The 12,129-nt window shown below is 38.3% G+C and overlaps 1 protein-coding gene across 11 annotated transcripts in view; it reads right to left on the bottom strand.

Moving 5' to 3' along the window:
- Positions 1-12,129, bottom strand: part of LOC108711545 (AP2-associated protein kinase 1) — a 75,196-nt gene that overhangs the window by 16,120 nt on the left and 46,947 nt on the right. For 3 of the 11 annotated variants that reach the window (XM_018253408.2, XM_018253402.2, XM_018253405.2), the window contains 4 exons: positions 11,618-11,716; positions 8,220-8,321; positions 4,196-4,297; positions 3,495-3,605 (listed from right to left, as the gene is read on the bottom strand). The exons of 2 other annotated variants lie outside the window; for them this stretch is intronic. In XM_018253408.2, the coding sequence (XP_018108897.1) occupies positions 3,495-3,605; positions 4,196-4,297; positions 8,220-8,321; positions 11,618-11,716 (414 nt within the window). The remainder of the gene's footprint in view (positions 1-3,494; positions 3,606-4,195; positions 4,298-8,219; positions 8,322-11,617; positions 11,717-12,129) is intronic. 6 more of the 11 variants (XM_041586952.1, XM_041586954.1, XM_018253404.2 and 3 more) reach the window with 5 other exon arrangements.

Raw genomic sequence — 12,129 nt, 5'->3', positions numbered from 1 at the left:
GTGAACGCTTATTAGCTGTCCTAGATATTTTGGAACTATGGCTTAAAGCCTGATACAACAATGTTTCCATATATCTGTAAACTTATTATAAAATAAGGGGTCTAGACTAAAAAGTTAGACCTCAAATATTTAAGGAAAAATCATTTGAAATACAGACTATTCCTTTTTATAATACCATCCTAATTTGTAAATTTCAGTAGATATCCCTCTGCTTGCAAAAAAAAACCTATATTTGTAAGGCCTGAGGTCCCAGCTGTGTGACAATATATTCCCAAAGAAGTCTTAATTCTCAGTATTCATAGATGGGGTGACAAACTCATCATTATGGTGAACAAGGATAATGAATAGAATATGTAAATACCTTAAAAGGATAATCACTATAGGAAATGCATTTTTAGAAATTCTTTGCACCAATGAGCACAAAACTATATAATTTCAACAACTTCTTTAACACTTTGGGCATTTTGATCTAATGTGTTTTTTTCTTAAGCAAAGCACCTATTTGCTTGAAATTATGGCCTTGCTGCCTCTCACACAGAGTTAAATGAAATATGAGTGAAAGTAAGCCAACACCCAAAATCCACCCCATGTGCCACAGGCCTAGTCTCATTTAATGTTCTTTTTATAGTTATAATGTATTTAATTCAAAAGATCCCATCATAAAATGGCATTTGAAAAATAAAGTTTTATTCTACTGCTTCATTAACTTTGTCGTTTTTATTTCTAAATGACAATGTTTACACTGCAAATAATTCACTCTACAATATAAAATCTCATTCCTGAACCAGCAAGTGTATTTTTTTTTAGTTGTAATATTGGTGTGTAGGCGCCATCACAGGCCATTTTGCCTGGTCATGTGATTTCAGAAAGAGCCAACACTTTAGGATGGAACTGCTTTCTGGCAGGCTGTTGTTTCTCCTACTCAATGTAACTGAATGTGTCTCAGTGGGACCTGGATTTTACTATTGAGTGCTGTTCTTAGATCTACCAGGCAGCTGTTATCTTGTGTAAGGGAGCTGCTATCTGGCTACCTTCCCATTGTTCTGTTAGGCTACTGGGGGAAAAGGGAGGGGGTGATATCACTCCAACTTGCAGTAAAGAGTGATTGAAGTTTATCAGAGGACAAGTCACATGACTAGGGGCAGTTGGGAAACTGACAATTTGTCTATCCCTATGGCAGATTTTAAAATTAAATATAAAAACATCTGTTTGCTCTTTTAAGAAATGGATTTCAGTCCAGCATTCTGCTGGAGCAGCACTATTAATTGATGTGGTTTGAAAAAACACAGTATCCCTTTAATGAATTCTGATACTAAAGTATAATAAACTGAAGACATGGATTATAATATATATATATATATATATATATATATATATATATATATATATATATATATATATATATATATATATATATATATATATAGAATTTTGTGAAAGAGGAATTGTTCCTTTTCACTAAAAAAGTTAAGAGCTAAATTGTCAGAAAAACAGGTAGAAAAAATAGAATTCTACCTCAACCTGACGATTCTGCAGTATCCCTTTGCTGACGTTCGAGGCGCCTCAACATAATTTTCCTTCTTGGCCGATCAACGAAACAACAAAGTCTTTTGCCAATATTGGTTGTCTCATCTCCCACCATACATACACCGACTAGAGTACGAAACTTTCATACAATAATATCTGCGAGTGTATGGCCACATTTAAGCTTCAGACTAAACAACTTCATCTGACCCAATAGCCCCAACTAATTGAATAAAAATGAATTAGGAATTCTATTAAAGGCTACAGGGCTGTTCACACTGGCAAGTCAGACTCGTCTGCAGCACACATGAAGCACTAGATGAAGTGGCAGCAACAAACTCCTCTATGTCCAGTTTTGAAACATCTAAAATTGTCTGAAAATTTTTCACATTGCCATGGAAATTAGCCACGTCCAAATTTTACATACAATTAAGTCCAGCAGAGTTGCTGCTATAAACAAGACCTTATAATAAAAAATGTGGAAGGAGCAGCAGAAAGATCCAAAAGCTTGTACCTATAGCCTGAAAAAACAACAACATTTTACTGCTCATAGCACGTTAATGAATAGCCCCTTTCTATCTTTGATTTTTTTTAAAAGATCAGTAAATCTCAAATGTCAGTTTCTTTAGAGAAATAAGGCACTTGGCACAAAGCCTGCTGAAGGATACTGCAATACTCCACTCTAAAGATGGTTTATCAACTCTTGGGTAAGACATTCATGAAGGTTTCAGAATGAACAATTTTTTGATTTCAAATCCTCTCTCCTCGCTTGCAATCTAAATCGAGAAATAAGGAACTGGAGAGGTGTTAGTGCTGAGAGGCTGCTGCTGACCAGCGATGAGCACTATATCCCCAACAGATCAGAATGGCGTTGGAATGCTCAAAGCAGTTGAACACATTATCATGAACACATGGATTAGCTTTGATAAATGTGTTAATTTGTTAAAAAAACTTTACTGACTGTCTGAAAAGGTTCTTGATAAAAAAAAGATGATATTGAGAATGATAAAGGATAAGAAATTACTGGGAATCCTTCAGAGTTGGATATTTCATTAATTGGCCCAAAGCTTCTATCAATCTATAAACCTTATAAAGTACAGTTTGACATTACATCGAATTGTACACTGAGGGTTTTAAACGAGAACTAAGCCCTAAAAATGAATATGGCTAAAAATGCCATATTTAATATACTGATCTTACTGCACCAGCCTAAAGATTCAGCTTCTCAATAGCAGCAATGATCCAATAGCAGCAGTGACACTCACATGCTCAGTGGGCTCTGAGCAGCTGTTGAGAAGCTAAGCTTAGGGGTCGTCACTAATTATCAATCAGAAAATGAGGTTGGCCTGTAATATAAGTGGATGATACAGGGCTAATTATTCAGTTCTGATGCTAATTGCACTGGTTGCCGTTCTGCCATGTAATAAGTATCTGTATTAATTACTAATCAGCCTTATATTATGACATTTATATTCTATGTGTACTGTATATTGTGAATCAGTCCCTAAGCTCAGCAAGTGACAGCAGCACAGAGCATGTGCAGTGAATCAGCAGAAAAGAAGATGGGGAGCTACTGGGGCATCTTTGGAGTAACAGATATTCTCTGCTAAAGGGATGCAGTTGCCTTGGGCTGGTACTGGAGCGAAATGTACAACATTTCTAGCCTCCATCTTTAGTTAAGCTTTAGTTCTCCTTTAATGAGAAGAAAAAACATCTTTAAACTACAGGACAACTCCTTAAACTCCCACTTATTTTAATAGATGACGATCAGCAGCAGATTTATACCTAAGAAAAATGTATTTTTTTTTCTCTGTCATTTTAGATAGACAGGTAGGAATAACAGGAAAATACCAGGTTAGAGAAGTTTGGAGAAGAAACAGCAAACCACCCAAAATTAAAAAGGGATGAAATGAATAAACATCACAAGTATAGATAAAAAAAAGACACAGGGACTCCACATTAGCCATTACCTGTGGAAGCCGAAGCTGAATGTGTTACAGGAGCAAACTCGTCAAGAAGATCAGCCGCAGGGTTAGAGAGAAGAGAGTAGTCAAGAAGAGAATCTTCCCCAGTGAGGGAGTCTGACAGCAACAGATGGATTTCAATGGGAAGCATTAAAGAGACAGAAAAGTGTCAGCACATGCATCGGAGATAGTAGCACTTCCATCACTGTAACGATTAAGCCAAGTCATTTATTTTCTTGGTCATTACAAATTCAGAAAAGCCTCTTTTAAAAGCCTCAACAAAAACGACAAGGTTCCTAGGTCTTGGTTTTAAAACAAGAACTTCAGTCTTGTGCTCCAAGGATTTGGCATCTTTTCTTACAAGTTGCCATTTTTTTTTCTATTGTGCTTTAAGGATGAGCTCTGGATAGCAGTCATGGCATTTAACTCATTTTTAGCATGGTTAGAAGAAAAAAGCATCTCCCTTGGCTTGCATTGTCTAATAGGAATAGTTATTTTTAAGGAACCAAAGAAATAACTTCCAAATAAAGGTTTTAACAACCCTGTTGAATTCCAATTAATGGTGGCTACCAAAACTTACAGAAGTTAAATTAGAAAAATCTTTATGATAGGTGTATTGGTCGGTCAGGAGGAACCTGAATTATTCCAGATGGCAGGCTTCCCACAGAAGCACAAAGAAGATGTTCAGCTACTGTCAAGACACCAACCTGTTCGGTTTGAAGCAACAGAGTCTGCCTGGGATGAAAGTCGCTGGGGCATTGGAGGCTCCAGCCCAGGAATGAGGCTTTCCACCGCCAGCTCTGATTTTCCTTATGCAATGAACAGAGATGGAAGCCAGGAAACAGAGGGCATGAATGATTAAACAAGATGGCAAAGTGTAGGAAGTGAAAGAGGACAACAGCAAAAGAAGAGATGAAATGAGGAAGATATTGGACATAGTGAGCATCAAGGCAACGCCAGCTTGTTAGACACAACAGTATTTTTGAAAGGAACACTTTCAACGGATGACATTATAATTAGTTATAGATGTTTAGGGTTAGCACCTCACTGTAAATCATGAAAAATAAACATTTAATATAAGCTTCAGCATACTGAAATGAAAAACTTTCTAAATACAATCAATTAAATATTCTGCACTGTTTCTGTAATAATCAAGTTTATGTTCTCTATCCCTCTCTCATTATTTGTTTCTCTTCATTCTGTCTTCATGCGGCAGTTGGGTGTCATTGACAGTTAGATCCAATACATCTTATAGGGGGGTCCTTTTGCCTAGAAGATGTAGTAGAGCTCACTCTAATCACCAGACATCTTGTCTCTCTACATGCAGGATTTGTGTAAAAGGCAGTTATTTTGTTAGATTTTGTTTGTACTGAAATCAGTTATTTGAGTGAGCTCTAATACATCTGCTAGGAAAGGAGCCCCCCTTTAAGATATATTGGATCAGTCATCTGACACCCAACTGCTGCATGAAGACAGAATAGAGAGAAACAGATGCTGAGAGAGGGATAGTGAAGATAAACTTGATTATTTCAGAAACTTTACCTGCCAAATTTTGCAAAATGGACATGGTAATTAGGGGTGTGACCATAAAATGGGCATGGTCAAAAAATGTTGCCGTGCACAGCGTGGCAAAACTTTTTGTCCCTCTATTCTTAAAATTTTGACAAGTATGATAGTATAAATGTTGTCTTTCTAGCCAAGAGGCTTCAGTGTATGAACAAGTAACCATAAGAAATAGGTGGACCCAAGCAAACTCCATATCAGCAATTGTATTTTCAAAAAAGTTAACCTGTAACTGCACTACCCTTTGCTTCCAGCAGCAAAGACTAAAATTCCACAGATGACGGCTATTTCAACATAAAATCCCCAAAAATCAGTACTGAACTACACATGGGATCCTGCAGACAATTCTTACTCCCTACTTATAATTATTTTCCCAATATTTAAAGGGGTTGTTCACCTTTAGATTAACTTTTGTATGACTTAAAGAGTGAAATTTGGAGACAATCTGCAATTATTATGGTTTTGGAGTTATTCAGCAGCTCGCTCTCTTGCAATTTCAGCAATCTGGTTGCTAGTGTCCAACATATTCCAAACATATCTTGCTGTAGGAAATCGGTGGAGTATGCATATAGTGCCTTTCTCGACCAGCAAAACAGACAATTTTTCTGTATCAGAGGAAAGCAGCCATTCTCTTTGGATCTACACAACTTCCTAAAAGAAATATACCCCATTTGCAACCAATTAGGCAATCTTACCCCACCCCCTTTATAGTAAGCATTTCTAATCAGTGGAATTAGAAATGTTTTACTAAAATAATAATGGCAACCAATATAACAGCACTTTTTGTATAGGAGTAAACTGTTGTCTATTTCAGAGAATGTAAGTGACAGAGAATTCCTGTTTAATATATGAATAGATTTAGCTTAGAAGTATGATATTGGTCCTGCAGAACTGTATTATCTTCATCTGTCTTGACATGTAAGAAATACATGAAGGTATATACACATTGCCATTTGGTGGAGTTCAGGATACACAGCTGGTACCCTGGCTAGTGAGAAGACGCTGCACCAGCATCTCAAAGCCAAATATGATATAAAACATACTCAATTTACAGTGACACATTCCCTTTAAATAACAAAGGCTTTGTTTCAGTACATTTTAATAAAAAAATGTTATGGAAAACTATAATGGAGTTAAAACAAATGAAAAAAGCAAGTGTGTGTGGCCATTGTAATCAGCTATAATGCAGCCTCTGGGTATTATTATATAAAAGTGTAGCCTAAAATGAACAACAGCTGGGGAAGGGCGGGGTATCTGTACCAGTACCAGAGGTTAGGAGGGCTCCAAAATATAACAAGGCCAAGTAAGGACTCTTCAGCACCATCCCAGGTCATATTCCTGCCAAACCACATGGAATAAGCATTAAGGGCAGAGTTGTGCTTGTTGCATAAACACTAACCGACTAATAGCATAGGAGGAATGGTTTTCCTGATGTGCGTGCACACACAGTCTGCTGTTAGCCAAAAAGAAGAAAAAATTGTGGAATTTGCAAAACAACCCTTCATATTAAAGTGGCAGTACAGACAAGGGTCCAACACAATCCCAATATTCCACATATAGTCGTCGTAAGACCATATGTTCCTACCATGTAATTTCTTTCTACTTACAGTGCACATGGAACATAAATGATTGTAAATTCAAATTCTCACTTGAGTCCAGTATTTCAGCACATAGAAAGGTAATAACAAGCACCCCTGTGATGTTCCTAATAAATACGACAATGCATGACAATTTTAGGCAATGCAATTTTACATCTAACTAGTAATGTGCGAATTTATTCGTCAGGCATCAAAATCCGCGTTTCACAAATTTTTCGCAAATTTTGTGGCAAATCGGAACGGGACAAATTCGCCCATCACTACACCTAACATAATAATAATAATTATACTGTCTTTAGTAAAATGTTCTGCACATTTAATTGTTCTGGAAGGTGTGGCCTGAGCTTGACATGGGATTTCACTACTGGTGCTGGTTAAGTTTACAGAGATCAGCCATATGAATTCACTGGCAAAGTGTCATGGCTCACAATAACTTGACCAAGAGTTCACAGGTTTGCTTGAACAGAGATTCAAAATAGGCTCTGGCATTTCAAATGCCCAGGCTCACTTTAAAGTATTGGTATATGGCAGGCTAAAGTTGCCCAATTGAGTTTCCATAGTCTGGGCATAGTCAAATTGCAGGGCAATAAATCCCACCAGGGCAAGGTTACTGCAGATAGGAATAGAGCTGTGGTTTTAGAATCTTTATGCATATTCTGCCCGTGCCTTACAGTTTTGTATGTATAGGATAGCAATAGATACAGTTACCTAAAAATCACACCTATTGATCAGCTTTATAGCCTTTATCTGCCTACTCTAAAGATGGGCACAGATGTACCGAAAATATCATACAAAGCAAATTTTCGTAGTATATTCGGTGCATGTTTGGTGGGAGACGAGATGACATCGGCAGAATTCTATTGTTTCTACCTGTATATCGGACGAGTCAGCTCTACATGTGTGTGTTGAAGCAAACAATCTTTCTTTGAAAAATCTTTTCCAGGAAAGATCGTAATTGTAATGTCTATGGCCACCTTAACACTGGACACCATTTCACAGCTGCAGCAGAAACTCATAGATATGCATCCTAAGGGTCAGGGCACGCAAGCAGATTTGGGGAGATTAGTCGCCCGCCAACAAATCTCCTCTTCTTCAGGGCGACTAGTCTCCCAGAACTGCCTCCCCTGCCTTTACATCGCCTAAAATGAAAATCCGCCGTTGATTTTCATTTAGCTGGCGGGAAGGCAGGGGGGGGGAGGCAGTTCGGGATATTAATCGCCCCGAAGAAGAGGAGATTTGTCGCCGGGCGACTAATGTCCCCGAATCTGCCTGTGTGCCCTGACCCTTGATGTTCCCCATGCACTGCTTAACAAACAAGCACATAAACATGAAAAAAACCCTTTTTTTTTTCAATGAAAATGCTTTAACACACTTGTATGTGTACTGCCCCTTTAAACACTCTGCCAGAGAGGAAAAATACAGGCAGTGCAGCAGGCAACATTGATGGGGAAACGTCACCAATATTTACTTTTTTCAGATAGACCCTCTTTATTTATTGACAGCAAAAACTACAAATTGATACTATAGAAGTATCCCTGGAAATGAGCATACATAGAGATATAAGAATTACCATTTCCATCCTCTGTTGTGCTCCCAAAGGGATCTGCCAGCTGCACAAGATGAGGTAGGAGAAGCTGGGGCTCTGGAGATTTGAGACCCTCAATCAATTTTTCTGGTTAAAGGAGGAGGAAAGATATAGGAACAGATAAAAAAAGAGCATTGCATGAAGGGACGGGACAGCAAAGCATAGGCAAGTGCAGGAGAGTATTCAAGAACATAAAAAAAAGACAGATCCAGGGACAGGAATCCATTGGCACTAGGGATAATTTATTACTGAAAATTGGTATAGCAGGGAAAAAACACAGCCACTAAGCAAGTCTTTTTTGTAAATACAGAATAGATTTATGATGTGCTGAGTTAAATAAGACACAAAGAAAAAGTCAATAAATACACAAGGAAAAAATGATGTCTGCACTCTTTGCTTAGTAATGTAATGTATTTCAGTGTTTATAATCTGATTTCTACATTAACCTTGATCAGACTTAAGATTACATGCAATATTTCTTTTACCGTTTGTGTTAAAAATAATAAAACATATAGCGGTTTAACATTGTCTCTTTTATTCTCTCCCTTCTCCCACTTCACCTACATTAGGGGGGCACATTCACTAAGCTCGGGTGAATGAATAGAAGGAAAAAAAATTGAATTTCGAGGAGTTTTTTGTGCTCCTCGACTAACGAATTGGCATAGAAGAATGATTCGAATAGATCGAGCGAAAAAACGCTGCGACTATTCGCCCATTCGATAGTTGAAGTACTGTCTCTTTTAAAAATCATTCGACTGCCTACTTCGCCAGATTAAACCTACCGAATTGCTTTAAAAGCCTATGGGAAAGTCCCATAGGCTTTTTTTCTAAGTTTTTGATTGAATAAAAAAGCATTTGATAGAATGAAAATCCTTCGATCGAATATTCGATCGCTCGACTATTCGCCGGGCGAATATTCGCCCATTCGCCAGCGCGTAAATTCGCCCGAATTCCCTATTCGATTCTATTCCCCAGTCGAATTCCGAGGGATTTAACCCCTCGAAATTCGACCCTTGATACATCTGCCCCTATGCACCTGTGCTCATAAAGTTCAAAAACCCTCTATTACTTCAAAGTACAACACGGAGGTACTGTGGGAACAGTTGGTTGTAAGCAAGCGAACATTGTTTGACCCCTTCAGGGTACTATCTAAGAGCAATGACATGCCATGACCATTCATATAGAAGAATACAAATCTCTGGTTTGGAAAGGCCTAAGTGCCAATCTTGTAAAGAATATTGCAGAACAGAACAAGACTTGCTTTCTTTCTTTTTTTATTATCAGTTATGCTGTTGCTGCTCCTTTAAGGGGTCAGCAGAATCATCATCTGTTACATTACTATGTGCCCTACCTGCATTTTTATCATTCATCACATAAAAGAACCTTGCATTCTGGAGTGTCTTGCAACCAGCATGTTTTAACCAAAAACTTCCTTCTAGTTAACTAATGCTCAATGACTGGCCAGGGGCTATGTGCCTTGTAGTTCAGCAACCATAGCAGCTGGAGGGGGGTGTGATGAGAGAGCCAAATGATTAGCACAGAACTCCTATTGAGCTGGCAGAACAAGTTTTTAAATATTTTCTTTTTTTACCTCCTATTTTGTCTATTAAATTCAAAGCTGCCCCCCATTTCCCAGTCAAATGAATATTGGATATATATTTATAGAGTTAAGATGAATGACTAGAAACATTGTGACATCTTTCATAGCTGGATCAGTAAGTTCAATATGAATTCAAGGATCCTTATACCATGTTATCCAGAAAGCTCCAAAGTATAGGAAAGCCATCTTCCATAGACTCCATTTTAATCAAATCAAATTTTAAAAAATGTATTTCCTTTTTTCGCTGTAAAAATACAAGTACCTTGTACTTGATACAAACTAAGAAATAATTAATCCTTATTAGAGGCTAAACAATCATATAGGGTTTATTTAATGTTTAAATATTGTCAAATTTGGTGGAGGTTCCATCATGCTGTGGGGCTGTGTGGTTAGTTCTGGGACTGGGGCCCTTGTTAAAGTCGAGGGTCGGATGAATTCAGCCCAATATCAACAGATTCTTCAGGATAATGTTCATCAGTCACAAAGTTGAAATTAAGCAGGGGTTGGATATTCCAACAAGACAATGAGCCTAAACACACTTGGAAATCTACAAAGGCATTTATGCGGAGGGAGAAGTACAATATTCTGGAATGGCCGTTTCCGTTCCCCCTGACTTGAATATCATGGAAAATCTATGGGATGATTTCAAGCAGGCTGTCCATACTCGGCAGCCATCAAATTTAACGGAAGAGGAGAGATTTTGAATGGACGAATGGTCAAAAATACCGCCATCCAGAATCATCAAATGCTCTAGGTGGCGTCTAAAGGCTGTTAAATTTGCAAAAGGAGGCTCATCTAAGTATTGATGTAATATCTCTGTTGGGGTGCCCAAATTTATGCATATGTCTAATTTTGTTATGATGCATATTGCATATTTTCTGTTAATCCAATAAATGTTATGTCACTGCTGAAATACTACTGTTTCCATAAGGCATGTTATATAAATTAAAAGGAAGCTGCTACTTTGAAAGTTTAGCCAATGATAAACAAAACTCCAAAGAAATAAGAGGGGTTCCCAAACTTTTTCATATGACTGTTTTATATATATATATATATATATATATATATATATATATATATATATATATATACTTGGATGAATGCGGAATACAAAGCTATTAGAGGAACCAGAGCTTGAACAAAACCCAAGATATATCACAGAACAGTTTATGATAGATGTGAGTTTGGCTGGGGTAGTGGAGCCAGTACTCCATGCTACAGTATACAAATAAGTGTGTATACACTTCACACCATATCTCCACAGGCCCGGATTTGCGGCAAGGCCGCATAGACCCGGGCCTAGGGCGGCAAAAAAATAGGGGTGGCATGCCGCCCAGCCGCATTATGGGGACATGTGCGTCCACATTCAATCACAGCAGCTGCGCCAGCGTTTTTTCGCCGGCGCACTGGGAAAGGGAGGTGAGCGCTTGGACCACGCGGCCGCCTGGTCGGACCGCGCGGCCTTGGGGCGCCCGTCATTGAAATCCGGCGCTGTATCTCCATGTGCATTTCTGTACATGGATATTGTTTGTGTAAGCCTTATGGGTTAACCTGCACAGGAAATTACAGACACCCACCTCTTAAGTGTTTTGGGACATGGTTACAACACATGGTTTTTCCTATTTAGGAGAATTGATCTGCTGCAGGTGAGTGTGTTTCAATTGCTGGCTGAAAATGCTGCCTGTGCCATATTTAAATAAAAATGTAAACATATATTACTGCACTTCTAACGAAACAACGGTACGATTCCACTCTTGTATTAATCTGTTTTTATTTTTTTTACCTGGGGTGTCAGACAGAGGGAGAGGCAAGAAAGAATCAGATGTTTTTTGCAGTTGAGAGCCAGGACTGGGCCCCTGAGCATCTACAGGTTTTTCTACAGCTGAGGATTCACAGGATAAAGAGAGAAAAACAAGAATAGAAAATTGAGGAATAAGAATAAAGGACAGAAAGGAGACCTGCACCTGCAGAATCTCAAATCATTATCCTCCACCATGGTGTAATGACTCTTTCCACGAGTTAAAGGGTTAACTGCCACACACACTGTAAAGGCACTTAAAGGGATTCTGTCATGGAAAACAATGTTTTTTTAGTTGTTGAGTTACTATTACTGCTCCAGCAGAATTCTGCACTGAAATAGAGAGAACTGAATTTTTTGTATTTAATTTTGAAACCTGACATGGGGCTAGACATGTTGTTAAGTTTCACAGGTGCCCTCAGCCACGTGACTTGTACTCTAACTTCAGTTACGCTTTACTGCTGCGCTGCATGTTGGAGTGATTGCTCCACCCCTCA

This window comes from Xenopus laevis, chromosome 3L, assembly GCF_017654675.1.
Source record: "Xenopus laevis strain J_2021 chromosome 3L, Xenopus_laevis_v10.1, whole genome shotgun sequence".
Classification (NCBI taxonomy): Eukaryota; Metazoa; Chordata; class Amphibia; order Anura; family Pipidae; genus Xenopus; species Xenopus laevis.
The sequence above is the reverse complement of the archived record's forward strand: the minus strand, read 5'-3'. Positions and strand labels throughout refer to the sequence as shown.